The sequence below is a fragment of the Trachypithecus francoisi genome, unplaced genomic scaffold (assembly GCF_009764315.1).
Source record: "Trachypithecus francoisi isolate TF-2019V2 unplaced genomic scaffold, Tfra_2.0 Lachesis_group14, whole genome shotgun sequence".
In the NCBI taxonomy this organism is placed as follows: domain Eukaryota; kingdom Metazoa; phylum Chordata; class Mammalia; order Primates; family Cercopithecidae; genus Trachypithecus; species Trachypithecus francoisi.
This window is the reverse complement of record NW_022681459.1, coordinates 48,758,043-48,781,358: the sequence shown is the minus strand read 5'-3', so window position 1 is coordinate 48,781,358 and position 23,316 is coordinate 48,758,043. Positions and strand designations below refer to the sequence as shown.

The following is a 23,316-nucleotide window of genomic DNA, read 5'->3' as shown; positions in this document are numbered from 1 at the left end:
GCTGGGTATGGTGGCTCACACCTATAATCCCAGCACTTTGGGAGGCTGAGGTGGGTGGATCGCTTGAGTCCAGGAGTTCGAGGCAACCTGGGTAACAGGGCAAAACCCAGTCTCTACAAAAAATACAAAAATTAGCAAGGCATGGTGGCGCACCACTGTAGTCTCAGTTACCCAGGAGGCTGAGCTGGGAGGATGGACTGAGCCCGAGAGGTCAAAACTGCAGTGACCAGTGATCGCAACACCGCACTCCAGCCTGAGGGACGGAGACCTACCCTGTCTCAGAAAACTTAAAACTATCTAGTGGGTGCTATGCTTACTACCTGGGTGACGGGGTCAACTGTACCCCAAACTTCATGCAATATACCCATGCAACAAACCTGCGCACTATTATTATCGGGAGAAAAAGAGCTAATTTAGAACAACATATGTAGCTTGACCCAATTTGAGGAAAAAGTTTACCTTTAAAAGTATATTTGTTGAAAACAACTATCAATAAAGGACTAAAATTGTGTACTATTCATTCATATGAATACTACACAGCTATTAAAATTAATGAAGTAAGGCAAGTGCAGTGGCTCACACTTACTATCTCAGCTACTCGAGAGGCTGAGGCTTGAGAATCACTTGAACCTGGGAGACGGAAGTTGCAGTGAGCCAAGATTGTGCCACTGCACTACAGCCTGGGTGACAGAGCAAGATTCTGTTTCAAAAAATAATAATAATACTACACATATATCGACATGTCATTTTTCAAATTAGAGAAAGTATGTACAAAAATATCACATAAATTTGTAACACAATACTACATAAAATGTATATAGATATTTGTAAGAAGAATATAAGTGCATGAGCTAAAAAGATAAATAACTTCTGCATAAGAAAATAGGATCTAAGAGGATGACAAAACGGACCACAACTGTATGCATATTTTATTTTTAAAAACAAATATAGGCCAGGCACAGTGGCTCACCCCTGTAATCCCAGCACTTTGGGGGGGCCAAGATCACCTGAGGTCAGTTCAAGACCAGCCTGGCCAACACAGTGAAACCTTGTCTCTACTAAAAATACAAAAATTAGCTGGGCGTGGTGAGGAGCTCCTGTAATCCCAGCTACTCAAAAGGCGGAGGCACAAGAATCACTTGAATCTGAGAGACAGAGGGTGCAGTGAGCAGTGACTGTGCCACTGCACTCTAGCCTGGCAACAGAGCGAGACTCCAAGGAAAGGAAAGGAAAGGAAAAAGGAAAGGAAAAGAAGGAAGGGAGGGAGGAAGGAGGAAGAGGGAGAGAGAGAGAGAGAGAGAAGAGAAAGAAAGGAAAAGAAAGAAAAGAGAGAGAGAGAAAAAGAGAAAGAAAGGAAGGAAGGAAAAGAGAGAGAGAGAGAGAAAGGAAGGAAGGAAGGAAGGAAGAAAGAAAGGAAAGAAGGAAGGAAGGAAAAGAAACCTACTGAATTAATACATGGTGTTTGTTAAATTATTCTCCATATTTTTCGAAATTTTTTAAATATTTAAATTTTACTTTAAAAAAATAAGCCAAGGTTGTGGAATTCAGAGACAGACAGGCTTTGTAGATTCTATATGGGATTTGTGTGTGTGTGTGGTGTGTGTGTGTGTGTGTGTGACAAGCCTGTTATTCTGTACTATAAAATTTCTAACTAAAAAAAAAAATCATATTAGGTTGGTGCAAATGTAATTGCAGTTTTTGCACTGTTGAAATTTGCCATTTGGGCCGGGCGCGGTGGCTCAAGCCTGTAATCCCAGCACTTTGGGAGGCCGAGACGGGCGGATCACGAGGTCAGCAGATCGAGACCATCCTGGCTAACACGGTGAAACCCCAACCCCGTCTCTACTAAAAATACAAAAAACTAGCTGGGCGAGGTGGCGGGCGCCTGTAGTCCCAGCTGCTCGGGAGGCTGAGGCAGGAGAATGGCGTGAACCCGGGAGGCGGAGCTTGCAGTGAGCTGAGATCCGGCCACTGCACTCCAGTCCGGGCGACAGAGCGAGACACCGCCTCAAAAAAAAAAAAAAAAAAAAAAAAGAAATTTGCCATTTGGTACTGGAATACACTCTTAAATAAATGTGGTTATGTTATACACCACTTGAATGCACACTTCTTGCCATTTTTTGCTAATAACGTATTTTTTACTTTTTTTTTTAAGACTACGGAAATTATGTTAGACAAAAAGCAAATTCAAGTGATTTTCTTGAGTTCAAAATGGGTCATAAAGCAGTGGAGACAACTCACAACATCAACTACACATTTGGCCCAGAAACTGTGCACTGGTGGTTCAAGAAGTGTTGCAAAGGAGATGAGAGCCTTGAAGATGAGGAGTGTCGTGGCCAGCCAGAAGTTGGCAATGACCAGTTGAGAGCAATCATCGAAGCTGATCCTCTTACAACTACACGAGAAATTGCCAAAGAACTCAATGTCGACCTTCTACGCTTGTTTGGCAATTGAAGCCAAATGGAAAGGTGAAAAAGTTTTTTTGTTTGTTTGTTTTTTGTTTTTTTTTTGAGATGAAGTCTTACTCTGTCGCCTAGGCTGGAGTGCAGTGGTGCAATCTGGGGTCACTGCAACCTCTACTTCCCAGGTTCAAGTGATTCTCCTGCCTCAGCCTCCCTAGTTGCTGGGATTACAGGCGCTCGCCACCATGCCCAACTAATTTTTGTGTTTTTAGTAGTGATGGGGTTTCACCACATTTTCCAGGCTGGTCTTGAACTCCTGGCCTCAAGTGATCTGCCCACCTCGGCCTCCCAAAGTGGTGGGGTTACAGGAGTGAGCTACCATGCCCGGCCAAAAGGTGAAAAAGATTGATAAGCGGGTGCCTCATGAGCTGACCAAAAATTTTTAAAATCGTCATTTTGAAATGTTGTCTTCTCTTAGTCTATGTAACAATGACGAACCATTTCTTGGTTGGATTGTGCAACAAAAAGTGGATTTTATAGGACAACAGTGATGACCAGCTAAGCGGCTGGACTGAGAAGATGCTCCAAAGCACTTCCCAAAGCCGAACTTGCACCAAATAGAGGTCATGGTCACTGTTTGGTGGTCTGCTCCTGGTCTGATCCACTACAGCTTTCTGAATCCCAGTAAAACCAACACATCTGAGAAGTACGCTCAGCAAACTGATAAGATGCATCAAGAACTTCAATGCCTGCAGCCAACAGTGGTACACGGAAAGGGTTCAATTCTTCTTCCTGACAACACGTTGCACAACCAACATTTCAAAAGTTGAATTGGGCTACCAAGTTTTGCCTCATCCACTATATTCAATTGACCACTCGCCAACCGACTACCATTTTTCCAAGCATCTAGAAAATTTTTTGCAGGGAAAATGCTTCCACAACCAGCAGGATACAGAAAATGCTTTCCAAAAGTTCATCAAATCCCAAAGCACGGATTTTTACACTACAAGAATAAACAAACTTGTTACTCATCGGCAAAAATGTGTTGACTGTAATGGTTCCTATTTTGATAAATAAAGATCTGTTCGGGCCTAGTTATAACGATTTAAAATTCACAATCCAAAACCACAATTGATTTTACACCAACCTAACAGTACCTATATTTATTATCTCAACTGCTCTTCAAATTTTTTTTTTTTGAGACAGAGTCTCCCTCTGTCACTCAGGCTGGAGTGCAGTGGCACTATCTTGGCTCACTGCAACCTCCACCTCCCAAGTTCAAGTGATTATCCTGCCTCAGTCTTCTGAGTAGCTAGGATTACAGATGCCCACCACAACACCCTGTTAATTTTTTTATTTTTAGTAGACATGGGGTTTCGCCATGTTGGCCAGGCTGGTCTCAAACTCCTGACCTCATCTGCCCACCTTGGCCTCCCAAAGTGCTGGGATTATAGGCACAAGCCACCGTGTCCAGCCTAATCTTACTCTTTAAAAGAATAAAGTAAGGGCAGATAATAACAAATGTCTTTACCCAGAAATCTAATCTTTTTGAATGATGTTTTCCATTCACAGAAGCATTTAAAACACTACAAGTGTGCAGTAAACTAACAGCAAAAGCCAACAAGATCTAATCACTTACACTCTAGAGGATATATGACACAGCTCTTCCTAAAATATCACCAGATGACTATATAAACTTAGAACGGCTCAACTCCCAGCTGTATATTAACACCAAAACTCCAATAAGCCTATACTGTCATAATAAAAATCATTTGCCTAAATATCTTCCAACTCATATTAGATATATTAATATAAACCACATCCCGTTTGAAATGCTACAACTCCACTTGATATTTAAAACACACCACACACATACATACATACACACACACACACACACACACACACGGATACACAACTTGGGAGTTTGGGCTGAGTTCTGTGTTTACAGAGTTCATAGAAACTGATTTTTCTTTTTTTTTTTTTGTATTTTTCTGTATTTTTTTTTTAGTAGAGACGGGGTTTCACCGTGTTAGCCAGGATGGTCTCGATCTCCTGACCTTGTGATCCGCCCATCTCGGCCTCCCAAAGTGCTAGGATTATAGGCTTGAGCCACCGCGCCCGGCCTAAAACTGATTTTTCTTAAAGTGTCTTTCATAATTCTCAATCAGCTTAAGAAGAAAAAAACTAGATGGCTCAGTCCTCTTGTGTTTAATTGTGATCAAATCCCAGAATGTCTTTAGTCATAGCGGAGTTCACAATGATAAAGTTCAAATCAGTTTACCTGCCCCATTCCTCCCATACTACTTCCTATAACTGCCACTCCTCTTAGGAACTGGAGCCAGTTAACCACCCACTTTCTCAATGGTGACTACGACATAAACCTTCACAAGACATCCAATGAAAAATAAAGACTTTAGCAGTTTTTGGCTGAGCATGGTGGCTCACACCTGTAATCCCAACACTTTGGAAGGCCAAGACGGACGGATCACCTGAGGTCAGGAATTCAAGACCAGCCTGGCCAACATGGCAAAATCCCACCTCTACTAAAAAATACAAAAAAATCAGCTGGCTGTGCTGGCTTGTGCCTGTAGTCTCAGCTACTTGGGAGGCTGAGACACGAGAATCACTTGAACCCAGGAGGTGGAGGTTGCAGTGAACTGAGATCACGCCACTGCACTTCAGCCTGGGTGACAGAATGAGACTCCATCTTAAAAAATAAAAAATAAAATAAAACAGCAGTTTTTCCTACTTATAAAAGTAATACATGCTCACTGTAGAAAAATGGGAAACTCTAAAAGAATAAAAAGCAAAAAAGCCACATTATCCCACCAAGACAGAAATTAATCACTACTAGTATTTCCATCCATGGCCATCCAGGGTATCTTCTGTATATAAAAGTGTCTTAGTCCATTTAACAAACAGGATTGTAAGTACTGCAGAACAAGGGGGAAGTAACATACCAGTTCTTTGGAAGACTAATTTCCTTCGGTGTAAAGAAGTTACACTTACAGTTGAGTAAGTCAACTATATGTACAGGAAACTAGAGAGAATGACAAAGGTGAAGGGAATCAGACCTGCTCTTTTTCATTCACTCACAGCAAACCATGGAGTCCATGTTTTGGGAACCATTATGTATGCAAAGGCCAACAAATGAGTATGTTTCCTTTATAAATAGCAGCCTACTAAATAAACAAATACATACATACATACAAATACACAGTCTTGCCACAGGAGTTACACACACAGTGAAAGGAATGACATTAAGAGTATTTTTTTGTCACCATGAAAGTATCTTAAGAGAAAGTAAAGGGATATGTGAAACATTGATCTAAAATTCATGACCTCTTCCACAAAAATATTTTCTGTGCATGTAAGATGAAGGAACAATCTCACTACGGAAAACTTAACTGTTGGTTTTACAATACTATAACTTATTTACATGTGTAAACAAATATGCAGGAGTTTAAACAGTTAGTCCATAAATATTGATAGCTTACTCTGTACCTGGCAATGTATTAACTGCTAGGAAGTAAAGGAGAGAACAGCCACCAATCCCTATTTCTGCACAACTTTCAGTCTACTTCTTGAAATATGATGTCAAACACTAAGCATGTGGCCTCCAGCAATTCCCAACAGTCCTCATTAAATGATGATCTCAAATCCTTATGATGATCTAAGAAGACATATGTAAAAGTAGCTTATAAATCATGTTACCTAAAGTAAAAAGAGATATGTAGCCTTTTGTGCAAAGCACTGTATATAGCAATCATCTTCCATATAAATTATCTCATTTCTTTTAACTGGCAAAAAAATAATCACTCAAGTTGCTTAATACAATCTCTTTTCACAGTCTCTAAGATTTTAATATTATCTTTCTCTGCCAATGACCCATATGAAATAACTGAAATTAATTTCCCCATTTTTTTCTAATACAAAAAGCCTTGTTTCCTGATTTCATAACTTATAGGGGCTGGGGGACAGGCAGCCACAGATCAAAAGCAACTTACTCTAACTCAAGAAAAAAGTTATCTTTTAATCTAAGCATCATCATGGAAAGTTTTTTATAGGCTCGGGCTAATCCAAATAGAGTTAGTGACAGGTTAATTGTGGTACTTTAAAAGCAAAGGAGGGCAAGTAGCAATTATTCATCCCTTCACTCAGTCTCTAGGACCTAACCTCTTATAAAACAGGGAGATATATATTATAGCCAAACTGCTTTCCAAAAAACATAATTTTTTAAAATATGTCCTACACAATATTAATTCTTCATATCTAAAAGAGATAGATTACTTACATTGCTTCTTATCCTACAATTTGTCCTTTTCAAATTCAGCCACCTCAACAATGCAAAAAGTATCAAACTGATGCTTTAAATTTATTTTTGCCCTTATTGCAGATATGACTCTCAAGAGCATGGGACTTTTATTTTTCTTTTTTTTTTGAGACGGAGTCTCACTGTCACCCAGGCTGAAGTGCAGTGGCGCAATCTCAGCTCACTGCAACCTCCGCCTCCCAGGTTCAAGAGATTATCCTGCCTCAGCCTCCCAAGTAGCTGGAACCACAGGCACGTGCCACCACGCCCGGCTAATTTTTTGTGTTTTTAGTAGAGACGGGTTTCACCGTGTTAGCCAGCATGGTCCGATCTCCTGACCTCATGATCTGCCCGCCTCGGCCTCCCAAAGTGCTGGGATTATAGGCGTGGGCCACCATGCCCGGCCTAGTATGAGACATTTTAAAGGCATTCAAGATCCAACTAAACTGGACCATCTGCAAAACCAGTGAAATACCCAAAAACAAGCATCTATAAATGCCCAATATTAAATCTTAAGAGTCTAAAGCAGCCGGGCGCGGTGGCTCAAGCCTGTAATCCCAGCACTTTGGGAGGCCAAGACGGGCGGATCACGAGGTCAGGAGATCGAGACTATCCTGGCTAACACGGTGAAACCCCGTTTCTACTAAAAATACAAAAAACTAGCCGGGCGAGGTGGCGGGTGCCTGTAGTCCCAGCTACTCGGGAGGCTGAGGCCGGAGAATGGCATGAACCCGGGAGGCGGAGCTTGCAGTGAGCTGAGATCCAGCCACTGCACTCCAGCCTGGGCGACAGAGCAAGACTCCATCTCAAAAAAAAAAAAAAAAAAAGAATCTAAAGCAGTAGTACACAAAGCAAATATAACATATCTCCAGGAGATCGGGCACGGTGGCTCACACCTGTAATCCCAGCATTTTGGGAGGCCAAGGCAGGGAGATCACTTGAGGCCAGGAGTTCCAGACCAGCCTGGCCAACTTGGCAAAATCCCATCTCTCTATTAAAAAATACAAAAATTAGCCAGGCATGGTGGCACACATCTGCAATCCCAACTACTCAAGTGGCTGAGGCACAAGAATCACTTCACCCCAGCAGGCGGAGGTTGCAGTGAGCCAAGGTCGCACCACTGCACACCAGCCTGGGTAACGGAGAAAGACTCTTGTCTCAAAAATATATATATATATGTTATATATTATATATACACATACATATTACATATACACATATATATTATATATACATATTATATATACGTATAGTATATATACATATATTATATACATATATATTACATATACATATATTACATATACACACACACATACACACACCTCCAGGAGTAACCAAGACGCCCCAGGGTAAAAAAGGAAAATATCTGAACTTTATTTTTAATTATCAACCTTGTTAATTTTTTGTTTGTATTTTATAAAGTCCACAATAATCAGTTACTATACATATATTATTTGTAAATTAGATATCTAAGGATTAAGAATTGATGCTCAATCTTTCTTCTCTTTTCTCAAAACAACAACACGAAGTCGTATCTTCTTTTTTTTCTGACTTCATTCTTCCCATCCCATCATTTTTTTTTTAAAAGAGACAGGGTCTCACTATGTTGCCCAGGCTGGAATACAGTGGCTATATTTATAAGCACAATCACAGTGAACTTTAGCCTTGAACTCCTTGCCTCAAACATTCGGCCTCAGCCAACTAAGTAGCTGGGACCACAGGACCATATACCACACCTGCTTAATGCTCAAAATTTTTTAGTGATGGGGTAAGCAACCAAAAAGTTTGAAGACCGCTGGTCTACATCACTCCCTTGCACTGAACTTTCATTTTTATCAGCTCTCTCCCAAGAGTTAAGCTATGGAAGGAAGTCCTGATGCTGAAAAAGAAACAGAAGAAAAACTGTTTCAAACTACTTTAAACTCCCAACAACAAGCTAAAGATGACAAATCACTAGCAAGAATACATGGAATTGAATACTAATATGCTGTTGACGGGAATTTCATATAGACATCCTATCTAAAGGGCATCTTGAGAATATCCAAATTTAAAACACACATATCCTTTAACCTAATAATCCTTTTTTTTTTTTTTTTTTGAGACTGAGTCTCACTCTGTCACCCAGGCTGGATGGAGTGCAGTAGCTTAATCTCGGCTCACTGAAACCTCCGCCTCCTGGGTTCAAGTGATTCTCTGTGCCTCAGCCTTCCAAGTAGCTGGAATTAAAGATGCCCGCCGCCACACCCAACTAATTATTGTATTTTTAGTAGAGACAGGGTTTCACCATGTTGGCCGGCCTGGTCTTGAACTGCTGACCTCAGGTGATCCACCTGCCCTGGCCTCCCAAAATGCTGGAATTACATGCATGAGCTACCACACCTGGCTAATAAACCCACTTTTAAGAATTTATCCTGGCCCAGGCGCAGTGGCTCAGGCCTGTAATCCCAGCACTTCGGGAGGCAGAGGCGGGCAGATCATGAGGTCAGGAGATCGAGACCATCCTGGCCAACATGGTGAAACCCTATCTCTACTAAAAATACAAAAAATTAGCCAGGCGTGGTGGCGCATGCCTGTACGCCCAGCTTCTCAGGAGGATGAGGCAGGAAAATCACTTGAACCTGGGAGGCAGAGGCTGCAGTGGGCTAAGATCACACCACTGCACTCCAGCCTGGGCAACAGAGTGAGACTCTGTCTCAAAAAAAAAAAAAAGAATTTATCCTAAGGAAATAATAGGACAATTCAATGTCCAAACAAGTTCATCACAGTATTGCTTTAAGAGAAAAACTGACAATATCCATTAACAACACAGAACTGCTATAAACTATGACGCATCCATATTATAAAAACTGCATGTTCATTAAGGGAATATCAATTTTACATGGAAAGTTGTTCTTTAATTATTTCAATAGGTATGTATAATAAAAACAATAAAAATACCAAACATTATATCCAGATGGGATTACAGGTCATCTCTACTTTTTTTTTTTAAAAACATGAAAACTGTTCTGGGCCAGGCACAGTGGCTCACGCCTGTAATCCCACCACTTTGGGAGGCCAAGGCAGGCGGATCACCTGAGGTCAGGAGTTGGAAATCAGCCTGGCCAACATGGTGAAACCCTGTCTCTACTAAAAATACAAAAATTAGCCAGGCGTGGTGGCGGGTACCTGTAATCCCAGCTACTCGGGAGGCGGAGGCAGCAGAATTGCTGGAACCCAGGAGGCTGAGGTTACAGTGAGCTGAGATCACGCCACTGCATTCCAGCCTGGGTGACAGAGCGAGACTTCATCTAAAAATAAAAAAGTTTTATAGCTTTCATAACAAATAATTTCATTTTGAAATTTAAAATGATATTAAGTTAAACCTCCAAATTATTGTCCTATATCACTTCCAAAACTCTTTTATAAACCCTCTGTCTTCCCATGTCATTTGTGGAATCAGTCTAAACAATTAAATATTTGGTTTATCTCATGGAAAAATGATAGGCATAGAACAAATAACAACCCTATTTCAAGTTAACCATCTTGTCTTTATATCAATTCTTGCCAGTTACGTCATGATTTATCAATACACTTATAATTTCTTTATATTTTGCCAGAGTATAAATTCATGAATAATTCTGAAAACCAAATAAATTTCTATTTCTCTTCCGCAACTAAGTTACAAAAGTATTAACGGCCTTGGGAAGCTGAGGCAGGGAGTATCGCTTGAACCCAGGAGGCGGAGGTTACAGTGAGCCGACGTTGCGCCATTGCACTCCAGCCTGGGCAACAGAGCGAGACTCTGTCTCAAAAAAAAAAAAAAAAAGGAAAAAAAAGTCTTAACTACTAAAGAAATTAGATTTAGACCCCAGATAAGTGAAATCAGAAAAGCTTGCTACCATCTGTCATACCAGAATCACTCTGAGTATCTGTAGTTATCAGGATCAAGACAATACCTCTGTGTCTATATTTACTTTTACTTTATGCAACGTACTGATATATTCTCCTTCTGAAAATGCTTTTTTAAATAAGTACATTGATTTCATTACCCTATGACACTGCCACCTGCTACTTAAAAACACAGCCTTAAAACTTTACACAGAATGTACTAAACTCCTTGCTCCTACCACCTTCTACCACTGCTCCAACATAAGAAAACAGGTGAAAGCCAGCCAAGTCTATTCCAAGTACAGACTTTGGCATAAATGTGAGACACCCCAGGTTCCTCTGAAGTCCCAGCAACATTGTGACTATTCCGACTGGCAGATAGGATACATGTGCTGAAAGGTTTCTCCAGCCAGAGTACAGAAGCAGAAACCTTTTCTGTTGCCATATCAGTGATATTGGTAAATTCTGAACTTGATAATACGGACTAGGTTTACCACTGCTCCACAAGCCAATTCTTCCAAGGCATAAAATAGGATTCTAATACAATATGATTCTAATACCAGCCCCTTACATTTTTAGAATACTTTTCATATACGCAATTCTGTTTGATCCTCCCCGGCAGTCTGTTAGAAAAGTAGAGAGTTTGCTCTTCTTCCTTTCACTAATGAGGGAATTGGAGCTCAGAGGGGTTATGTAGCTTGCCAGAAACAACATGGCTAATGAAGAGTAACAACCCAGGCTTAAACCCAAGATTTACTATCTACCAACTTTCATGCTACAATTTTCATTTTTAATATCTGATACAAATACGAACTTAAAAGGTATATTGTTTCTAGATACAAAAGCAAAGATGAAAGCATATCAGTATTGATATCATAAAATTAAGATTAAAAATAGCAATGACAAGTTAATAACTTTGGTAGCCTCTAAAGTTACTGGGAGTCCTAGTTCAACCCAGTATGAATCTGATATCATCTTATATCTTAAATCAATGTTACACTGATTATAAATTTATGTATATATTCACCACAGAAAATTACAGAATTGGGTTGTAAGAAACAGCTAGCTATATAAATTGCACAAACTCCCCCCAAACCATTCTCAAGTCTTGTGACTTCACACTAACTTATGAAGTTCCCAATGTAAAACCCGATTTGATTTCAACACTAAGCGAATTACAACAGCATAAGCATGTTCTTTCTACATAACACTTGCAACATACATTCAATTTCCGAAGCACTTTTGGACAATGTCTAAAATCCATAAGCTAAAAGCAGAACTCAACACAGAATCTTGCTTCTTTTAAATAAGAAAGGTTCGTCTACCTATATGAGATGAATACCAAATAACATAATTAGAAATTATTAAAAATTTGCAGAATCAGGTTAGAGAAACTACTTGAGGTCAAAGACCATAGGCCCTTAACTGTATAGATGGGAAAAACTGATGTCCAGAGAAGTTAAGTGACATTCCCAACAGCAACAAATGACACAGATGGAATCAGAATATATGTCTGTCAGTCCAGAACTTCCCATTATTCTATACCACTTCTGCATTTACTGTGCTCTTAAAAAAGTCACTAATATCTAAAACACTTAAGACCCACTAAGACTCAAAAACTAGGGGACACAATAATGTTCACGACAGTCTTTAGAAAACAATTTCTTAAAGGAATCTCAAAAATTCTAAACAACAAGCACTGAAAGCTGGCTCTTTATTTTCATTTTCTTTCCTATCCAGAGCCCTACTTGATCAAAAACTGACTCTTTAATCCACTGCAAAATATTAAGTAGCTTTTAATAACTAACACTGCTATAAACCACCATAAGTGTTCTTTTTTCCATATCAATACTATTCACTTACTAAAAAAATATCTGAGGGCACAGAATATGCTGATAACTGCACTGGGTACTGGGGACACCAGGGAACAAAACAGACAAGGCCTCTGGCTCTTCTAATGGACAGCTGAGTGCAACTCTAAAAATACTACTCTATGATTTGACAGGATATTTACCAAAGTCCTTCACTACTCTACACAACTATAACATTTTCTTCCACCTCTTCCAAACTTGTAAGAACCTTCACCACACCCCCCTCTAAAACATGAATACTTCCTTTGGTAACAGCATTCCACTTTACTGAAGAAGGTGTGAACGTGTTAACTAGAACTATAGCAGATTTTTAAACTGACTTTACCACTCCTCATGGCCTGCAGCAAATTTCAAGAAGTTTTCACAATCCATAGTAACCATTCCTGGTTCACAACTCTGGTCTCAAATGACTGCTAACACACCCATACTACCCTCCACTAGAAATATGAGTCAGACGGTTTAGAAGCAACCATGATGGTGGGAAGCATCTTCAGGGGACCCCTTTATTAGCCAGAAGGTGACTTACTCCCTCTCCTTCCCTGCTTATTTCCTCTGAATTCTTCAATATGTCTCTGGGTACGGTATATCTCCAATTAATCAGTATCTAATTTTATCAAATGTGTTTCTAATAACCTGTGCACAAATTAACTTTTGCCAACAAATCTGTTTCCCCAACATAAATCCATTATATTTTAAGAGACGCTCAATTTGCATCTCTTTTTCTCATGCTTCCCTTCTTCTCCACCTCTTAAATTCTTACAGCTCTATAAACAAAAGCACCCTGAGAAGTCATAATTAATGGGACGTCTTTGGAATACCCAACCTAAAGCAAAAGTTCACATGCCTTACTGACCAGAATCATTCACGGAGCTTTGTAAGGATAGATTCCCAGGCTCTATCCTCAGAGATTTTTAATTCACCAGGTCCTGCATGAATTCGAGGAATGTAGGTAGTCCATAATATTTCTAATGACCAGCCTTAAACTAGACAACCACTGAAGAACCTGGCCTATGAGCTGAGAAACTCAGCTTCTTTCACGGCTGGCCATTAATGACAAGCGGGGCTGTACCACTGTGCTGGTCACTTGAAGTTCTCTGAGTCACCTGAAATTGAGGGAGTAATTGGAGCCAACAGAGGTCTTCATAGGCAGCCAATCTAAAATCCTAGAATCCTCCAAATTTAATATTACATACTATACTGGGTTTACTCAAAACAGTGTCATTCTGGCTCGGGGCGGTGGCTCACGCCTTTAATTCCAATACTTTGGAAGGCCAAGGCAAGCGAATCACTTGAGGTCAGGAGTTCCACACCAGCCTGGCCAACATGGTGAAATCCCCATCTCTACTAAAAATACAAAAATTAACCAGCTGTGGTGGCGCACAATTGTAATCCCAGCTACTTGGGAGGCTGAGGTGGAAGGATTGCTAGAACTCGGGAGGCAGAGGTTGCAGTGAGCAGAGATCGCACTACTGCACTCCGGCCTGGGCGGGAGAGCAAAGATTCCGTCTTAAAAAAAAAAAAAAAGAAAGAAAGAAAAAACAGGTGTCATTCTGTAAACTCTTCTAGCCTACCCAAGTCATAGGCCCTATAAAGGGAAGGCTTTCTGCATGCCATCAATGTCTCCTGTCCTACTGAACAGCCCTGAATCTGAAAGGGGAAAGTCTCCACCACCACTCCATGGACAAATCACAAACATTTGACATTAAAAAAAAAAAAAATCATCTCCTGTAATTCAACCCAGCCTCTCATGGCATTATCATTCACATATGAGAAAGCTGAACCTCAACTAGAAAAGTACATGGTTTGGGGGTTTTGTTTTGTTTGTCTAGCTCGTGGAAAAGTAGATGTCAGAAAACAAAGTGGATGTCAAGATGCTGTAACAGTAAGAATTTAGGCCTGGGTCTGGAAAGGACATTTGAACATCAATATGTAATAGTAATCCATGTCCAAAACTCACAAGTGAGATTATCAAACTCCAGGGGAGTCTATTAATGTGGCCATAAAATCTACCCCATAATTTTGACATAAGTTTTCCAGCCCAAAATACAACCGACAATATCATCTTATGGGTCCGGAAATGCCATACATAAAGCAAAATTTCTACCGGAGAAATAACACTGTAATCATTTGTGGAGCAGTCTCACCAGTGTTCCCTGAGTTAGGCCAACCGCCCCCAACCATCCTTCCCACCTAAGTACTACCAGGTCAGGAGGATGCCCTGTTGCATGATCAGGCGGTCACTCCCTTCCACAAGGCCCAGGCCCGTACAGTTCGCCCAGGGGCTCCCATGGCCCCCGACCTCCAGTATCCGGCATCGATGGACCGCCACAGACCCGGCAGGGGGCGAAGGGCGCACATCCACCTCCCAGGAGTCCGTGGGAATAACCCCGGGCGCTCCGAGGCTACGTCCCACACCCAGAGCCGCACAGGCCCATCCCCGCCAGGTCTGGGAAGGCAGCCCGAGCCCAGGACCCCGCCTCCCCCGCACCCCGCCTCCCCCGCACCTAGCGTCCGGGCCGAGCTCGGCCGCTGAGCTCCCATTCCCACTCCCACACCCAGCGCCTCCCCCTGGCGGCGACGGCCGCCGGGGACGCCCCTCCCTGGGCCCCGCACGCAGTCCCCAGCCCTCCCAGGGCGCTGCCTCCTCAGAGGGTGACAGCCGCCTGGCCGGGGCCGGGGCCGAGGCCGGCCCCTCCTCCAGCTCTTCCTCACCCCCCGAGGAGACGGAGGACGGGGATGGGGTTCTTACCAGGCAGCAGGACATGGCGAGGCCCGCCACGGCACAGTCTTCTCCTCCGCCACCCCACCAGGCTCCCTGACAGGGCCGGTGCGGGGTAGCGCCTGAGCCGCTGGGACGTCTAGTCCGGCTGCTACTACTCCGCCGCCGCCGCCGCCTTCTCACAACCACAACAACATGGCGGCAGCGGCCACACAGAGCGCGCTCCCGACGCCGAGCCAGGCGACGACCGGGGACGCGCGCGCACGCTAGGGCGCTGAGCCCGGTGTCCGGGAAAGGGGGCGGGTCTCCGCCGGTTGGACGGGGGCGGGGCCTGGACAGGTGGTCACGCCCCAGGAGATGGGCGAGGCTGCAGCCCAGACTAATACCCGCAGCTGGGGAGAGGCTCGCGAAAAAGCCTAGCGGAGGAAGAGTGGCTCGACAGATGGTAAATGGGTGGAGGAAAAGAGATGACAAAAAAAATCTGGAAGAAAACCAAAGGTGGTCCTACAGATTTTTAGGAGGCGTCTTTTCCATGCTCTGTAACCCTGGGCAAGACATGGCTCTCTACTTACCAGAAAAATAGAACAATAGTGGTATCTTCCACCTGCAATTATGGTCAGGATAAAATCAGTTTAATATAATGCAAGTAAATATAGTGTTTTAGAAGTTGTATTCAGAATACAATTTTTTGTTTGTTTATTTTGTTTTGTTTTGAGACAGAGTCTGGCTCTGTTGCCCAGTGGCATCTCGGCTCACTGCAACCTCTGTCTCCTAGGCTCAAGCGATCCTCCTACCTCACAGCCTCCTGAGTAGCTGGGACTACAGATTCACGTCATGCCCGGCTAATTTTTGTATTTTTTGTAGAGACGAGGTTTCTGCCATTTCGTCCAGACTGGTCTCAAACTCCTGGGCTCAAGCAATCCACCTATCTCAGCCTCCCAAAGCGCTGGGATTACAGGCATGAACCACCGCACCCTGTCCAGAATACAATTTCAAACTGATTCAACTTCAGCTCCTAATCAAAAGCTCAGCGGGAAGAAGTTTTCAAACAAAATAAAAAACAACCCCCCCCCCAAAAAATTGTAACCTACCCACACTAGCCTGCAGAATTCCACAAACCAGGATTGCATTACTGTAGGCCCTAACAGATTCACCTCCTCTGAGTTGCCTTTTAACATTCTACCCTTGACTTTTCTGTAAACTGTCTGGGGGAACTAGTCAAATGAAATCTATTCCTGCGTCTGTTGTAAACTTTTTCCACAGCACTTTCTGAAATTTATTTTCAATGTTCATTGTCTTTTTACTCCACTAGAATGTAAAAGCTACTTGAAGACAAGGATCTTGTCTTGTTTGTCACTGTTTTCCCAGCACCTAGAACTGTGCAGTGTAAGTAGTAGGCAGTCCAATTTCTTGATTAACTAACAGCTGACTGGGCGCGGGGGCTCACGCCTGTAATCCCAGCACTTTGGGAGGCCGAGGTGGGTGGATCACCTGAGCTCAGGTGTTCAATACCAGCCTGGCCAACATGGTAAAACCCTGGATCTACTAAAAATACAAAAGTTAGCCGGGCATGGTGGCAGGAGCCTGTAATCCCAGCTACTTGGGAGGCTGAGGCAGGAGAATAACTTGAACCTAGGAGGCAGAGGTTGCGGTGAGCCGAGATTGCGCCACCACACTCCAGCCTGGGCAACAGAGCAAGACTCCATCTCAAAAAACAAAACTAACAGCTAACATTTATTCATACAACTCGTCTAATTGAATCTTCACAACTTTAATAGGTAGATGCCATTATCTCCATGTTACAGATGAAGAAAGTGAGGCACAGAATAAGTTGCACGTATTGAAACAAAATTCAAACCCAGCAGACAAAAAAAAAAAAAAAACACTATGCTTTCACCCACCCAGCTGTACTGCCCAGTGCATGACACAGTAGCCTGAAATAAAATCTCAAGTAAGAAATTACTTTAGGCCAGATGCAGTGGCTCATGCCTGAAATCCCAGCACTTTAAGAGGCCAAGGCAGGTGGATTGCTTGAGCTCAGGAGTTCGAGACCAGTCTAGGCAACATGGCGAAATCCCATCTCTACAAAAAATACCAAAAAACTGGCGAGGTGTGGTGGTGCGCGCCTGTAGTCCCAGCTATTTGAGCGGCTGAGGGGGAGAATGGCTTGAGCCTGGGAGGCAGAGGTTGCGGCAAGCCCTGATTGTGCCGCTGCACTCCAACCTGGGTGTCAGAGCGAGAAAAAAGAACAAAATAAATTACTTTAGAATTAAAAACTTGGAAAGCCCTTGCTTTACTACCAGAAAAACCAGTATACTTCCTGCTTTTCGATAACTGTTATGCTGCTGATTGTGTCTCTCTTTTCACTCTGGCTTCCAGAAAGCCCAGGGCTAAATGTGAAGCTCAGCAATGACCTCTTCTTAGCCCTTAAGGTCCACTCCTGCCTTAACTTTGCACCTTTATTTATATGTGGCTCTCCTTATATGACTGTAGGCTTTATGGAATGGGAGAAGAAACAGTAAATACATAAAATTGATGAATGACTTAAAGTTTTTTATTTTATTTTATTTTTGAGACAGAGTTTCACTCTTGTTGCCCAGGCTGGAGTATAATGGCAGGAACTCGGCTCCCTGCAACCTCTGCCTCCCGGGTTCAACCGACTCTCCTGCCTCAGCCTCCCGAGTAGCTGGGATTACAGGCATGTGCCACCATACCCGGCTAATTTTTTGTATTTTTAGTAGGGACGGGGTTTCTCCATGTTGGTCAGACTGGTCTCGAACTCCCGATCTCAGGTGATCTGCCCATCTCGGCCTCCCAAAGTGCTGGGATTACAGGTATGAGCTACAGCCCCCGGCCTGTTTTTATTTTTATATTTTATTTTATTTTCAGACAAAGTCTCACTCTGTTGCCCAGGCTGGAGTGTAGTGGCTCGGTCTCTGCTCACTGTAACCTCTACCTCCTGGGGCTCGAGCCATCCTCCCACCTCAGCCCCTTGAGAAGCTGGGACTACAGGCGTGCTCCACCACACCTAGCTAAATTTTGTACTTTTCATAGAGACAGGGGTTGGGGGCGGTGTCTCACTATGTTCCCCAGGCTGGTCTCAAACCCCTGAGTTCAAACGATCCATCTGCCTCCACCTCCCAAAGTGCTGGGATTACAGGGGAGAGACGCAGCGCCCAGCCTTAAACTTTAAAAATTAAGGGGGAAAAAAAAGGACTTTCCAACGTGTTTTTTCCCATTGTTTAATAAGCTAAGGTTCTCATCAGCCGCCAAGCACCTCCTGCAGGGAAATTCCCCTAACTAGTCATCTGCTCAGGGAAAGGCCATAGGGTGAAGTGCCACAGGTTTGTGGCCTCTGATTGGACTGAAGCTAGCACCTGACTCCAGGACAGCCCACCCATAGGCTACCTAGCTCCCAGTGAGATAGTACAGGGCAAAGAGTTCTGCCAATAGGCAGTCAGCATCCACTCAGCCAATCCCACAGCTCCCCAGGAATTCACAGTGGGAGAGGGAGATGGCATGTAATTTTGGCCTCTTTTTAGACAGAATGTCATCGTGTTTGCCTTTTAATCTGGGCTAAGTAATCTTCAATTGAATTTTCAACCAGTATTTGGGACATGGGAGGAATTTCTCTATGCCCATGAAATCACAGTATTTGCACCTTCTCGTTTTCATAATAGCTAACGTGAATTGGAGTGAGTGGCTATTCGCAGACCAGGTATTAGCACACTACAGCCTCCAAGTTCTGGGCTCTAGCAACTCTCCTGCCTCGGCTTCCCTATTGGGTCTAGAGGTATTCACCACTGCAGCTGACTGGATTGAACCTTTCAATTGTGGCGGGCGCTATGTGAACACTTTACATGTATCTAATGTAATCTTAGGCCAATCATGGTGGCTGACACCTGTAATCCCGGCACTTTGGGAGACTGAGGCGGGCAGATCACCTAAGGTCAGGAGTTCGAGACCAGCCTGGCCAACATGGTGAAACCCCATCTCTACTAAAAATACAAAAATTAGCCGGGCATGGTGGCAGGTGCCTGTAATCCCAGCTACTAGGAAGGAAAATTGCTTACTCGGGAAAATTCCTTGAACCTGGGAGGCAGAGGTTGCAGTAAGCCAAGGTGGCATCTCTCAAAAAATAAATAAAATAAAATTTAAAGATAATGTAATCTTTACAACAACACTATAGGAAGGTATTGTTACTGTCCTCCATTTGACACATAAGGAAGTGTAAAGGTCAGGATTTGAAACCAGACGATTTGACTCCAAGTGCATGCTTGTCAACTTCATTACAATACCTCATCCCCACTGCTGCCCACCTGCTTACTTTTAAGGCAGACTTTAGTAAATTATTTATAAATAAGAAAGAGAAAACTGCAGCATGGCCTTGAAAACTCACCTCAAGAAGAAGGGCCTAAGGAGACACAACAGAAAGAAAGCTGGTCTGTGTCTAAAGACTTAAATTTGATTCTTGGCGCCTCCTCATATCTGCTTCTCATTTCCCCTTTCTATGCGTCGGTTTCCTCATTGCCTTGTAGGGTGGTAACCACTAACTTACTTACCTCATAGAAGCATGTTGGCCGGTCTCCGTGGCTCACGCCTGTAATCCCAGCACCTTGGGAAGCCGAGGCAGGTGGATCATGAGGTCAGGAGATCGAGACCATCCTGGCCAATATGGTGAAACCCCGTCTCTACTAAAAATAAAAAAATTAGCCGGGTGTGGTGGCACACACCTGTAGTCCCAGCTACTCAGGAGGCTGAGGCAGGAGAATCGCTTGAACCCGGGAGGCAGAGGTTACAGTGAGCCGAGATAATGCCACTGCACCCCAGCCTGGTGACAGAGCGAGACTCCATCTCAAAAAATAAAAGAAAAGAAAAAAGAAACATGTTAGGGTTCTTTGAGGTAATGGGTTTGAGAACATTTTTATATTTTATTTAAAGCCAAATCAGTGGACAGGTTCCTTGTGTGCTTTGGCTGAAGACAGAGCCCCAGCTTTGTGCACTGGGTCAAGGAAAGAGGGGAACCAACCCTGGCTTTATCTTGCTGCCCTATTTCTCATGTGAGGTCCTCTACCCGCCTGACCTTGTCCTCCTCCTCCTGCTGTCCTTTCAGCCTTGCTCCCCCTCCTATCTTCAAAGCTGAAAATGTTCTTCCAGCTTCACCAGGACTCTGAAATAGCCTAAGACAGATTAAAAGGCTGATTGGGGGTTGGAGGCTTCCTGAAGTCATATAGGGCCCCTGGAAGGCAGGGGTCCCTCAGCCTCCCAAAATGCAGACTTCCCAACACTGGGTAATACTGCTTAACTCTAAATGTCACTGATTTCAGTGAGCACTTTGCATGAATTAGCCCATAATCTCTTCAGCGTCTCCTTCATCTCCCAATCCAGCGAAGCAGACAGAAGTAACTGTGGTTTTCAGACTTTGAGGAACAATTTGCCATGGGTCAGACAGAAATTAGAGTTGAATCATGTTGCTGTGATTCAACGTCTCCTGGGATTTTCCAAATACCATACTGCAACCCTACTGTAGGAGAGGGTAATTTCAACTCTGATTGAGCCTAGAGCAGGGATTCTCAAAGCATAGTCCATAGGTCCCTGGAGGTTCCTGAGACTTTTTCAGGGTTCTAGTTGGGTCAAAACTATTTTCATAGGCCAGGAGTGGTGGCTCACGCCTATAATCCCAGCACTTTGGGAGGCCGAGGCAGGCGGATCACTTGAGGTCAGGAGTTTGAGACCAGCCTAGCCAATATAGTGAAGCCCCATCTCTACTAAAAATACAAAAATTAGCTGGGCATGGTGGCGGGTGCGTGTAATCCCAGCTACTCATGAGGCTGAGACAGGAGAATCACTTGAATCTGGGAGGGGGAGGTTGCAGTGAGCCGAAATTGCACTACTACACTCCAGCCTGGGCAACAGAGTAAGACTCCATCTCTAAATAAATAAATAAATAAAATTAAAACTATTTTAATAATAATACCAAGAAATTATTTGCCTTTTTACTGTGTTGACATTTGCACTAATAGTGCAAAAGCAGTGGTAGTAAAATTGGTGACACTTTATCACAAATCAAGGCAGTGATATGATATGTACTAGTAGCCATTGTACTCTTCACCAACATACACTAGTAGTAAACAAAATGGCAGTTTCACTTAAGAAAATCACTGACGAAGCAGTAAAAAAATTGTGTTTTATTATCTCTATATATTTGAATACAAGTCTTTTCACCATTCTGTGTGATGGATTGGAAATTACACATAAAGCACTTTTTTCACTTTTTAAATTGAGGTGAAATTCACATAATATGAAATTAATCATTTCAAGTGGACAATTCAGTGACATTTTGTGCTTTCACAATGTTATGCAACCACTACTTCTGTCCCATTCCAAAACATTTTCATCACTCTAAAATAAAACCCTCTACCTATTAAGCACTTATTTCCCCCACACATAAAGCATGTTTACTATGTACAGAAGTAGGACAGTGGTCTCAAAGAAAAACACTTTTGCAATTGTTTGAGTTGCAACATGAACTAGCCTCTTTTTTAAGGAAATACCATTTTTACTTGAAAGAATGGTTAACATGTTACTCAGATTTCAGGGTTTGGCAGATATTTTCTCAAAAATATATGAAGTAGGTTTGTCATATCTAGTAAGACAGCTAATAGTATTTGTTGTCAATGATAGAATTCAAGCTTACTTATAATTTCGGAAAACTTAAATGTCCCACCATGAGCTTGACAGTCTCCCAATATACCTTCCCAATACATCTGCTGAGACAGTTGGTGATATTAGCAAAATGAATATTTTATATCATATAATGAAATGTGCCAACATTTGAAAGAGCTACATAGTGAACCAATATTTTCCATATGACCAATGCATGATATTATTGAGCATGGCAGTGCACACCTGTAATCCCAGCTACTCACGAGGCTGGGGCAGGAGAATCACTTGAACTCAGGAGGCAGAGGTTGCAGTGAGCCAAGATCGTGCCACTGCACTCCAACCTGGGTGAGAGAGTGAGACTCTGTCTCAAAAAAAAATAAAGAAAGAAAAAAGGATAAGGTAGACCAATGGATTTTAGTGTATGAAAAATTCATTGATATGAATTTTTTTAATTTTTTTAATTTTTTTTTTTTTTTGAGACGGAGTCTCGCTCTGTTGCCCAGGCTGGAGTGCAGTGGCACAATCTTGGCTCACTGCAAGCTCCGCCTCCTGGGTTCACGCCATTCTGCTGCCTCAGCCTCCCGAGTAGCTGGGACTACAGGCACCCGCCACCATGCCCAGCTAATTTTTTGTATTTTTAGTAGAGATGGGGTTTCACCATGTTAGCCAGGATGGTCTCAATCTCCTGACCTCGTGATCTGCCCGTCTCGGCCTCCCAAAGCAGATATGAATTTATGCAAGTAAACTTTAAGAAACTATTACCTGCCAACTTTTGGTGTAGTATCAAGAACGAATATGCACAATGAACTGAAATGTATAAGTCTGCATTTTCTTCATGTACTTCAACCAAATCAAATTGCCCCAGACTAAATGCAGAAGCAGATACGAGAATGCAGAATTCTTCCATTGTCAGACTTTAATGAAAATTGCAAACATGTTAAAAACAATGCCATTCTTCTCATGAAATTTTTTGTTTGAGAAAATATAGATTTTTTTCCATAAAAATATGTCATTTATGTTAACATGTCATAGATTTACAATGATATTTTTAAAATAGCGTCTTTTTTAACTATTAGCAAACCAAATTCAACAGCACATTAACAAGATCATTCACCATGATCAAGTGGGATTTATCCCCGGGATGCAAGGATGGTTCAACGTACACAAATCTATAAATGTAATACACCACATTAACAGAGTGAAGGACAAAACCATCCCATCATCTCAATAGATACAGAAAGGGCACTTGACAAAATTCAGCATCCTTTCATGATAAAACTCCCAACAAATTAAGTATAGGAGAAATGTATCCCAACATAATAAAGGCCATATATAACAAGCCCATAGCTAATATCATACTCAAAGGTACAAAGCTGAAAACTTTTCCTCTAAGATCAGGAATAAGATAAGGACCTCCACCTCCACTCTCACCACTTCTTTTTTTTTTTTTTTTTTTTTGAGACGGAGTTTTGC

General features: G+C 42.5%; 1 protein-coding gene across 11 annotated transcripts in view; it reads right to left on the bottom strand.

Moving 5' to 3' along the window:
• The window catches only part of MTMR3 (myotubularin related protein 3), a 145,192-nt gene extending 129,725 nt beyond the window's left edge, over nucleotides 1-15,467 (bottom strand). For 5 of the 11 annotated variants that reach the window (XM_033233178.1, XM_033233179.1, XM_033233181.1 and 2 more), the window contains exon 1: nucleotides 15,208-15,467. In XM_033233178.1, the coding sequence (XP_033089069.1) occupies nucleotides 15,208-15,222 (15 nt within the window). In that variant the 5' untranslated portion in view covers nucleotides 15,223-15,467. The remainder of the gene's footprint in view (nucleotides 1-15,207) is intronic. The other 6 variants (XM_033233188.1, XM_033233180.1, XM_033233184.1 and 3 more) reach the window with 4 other exon arrangements.
• Nucleotides 15,468-23,316: the final 7,849 nt, after the last annotated feature.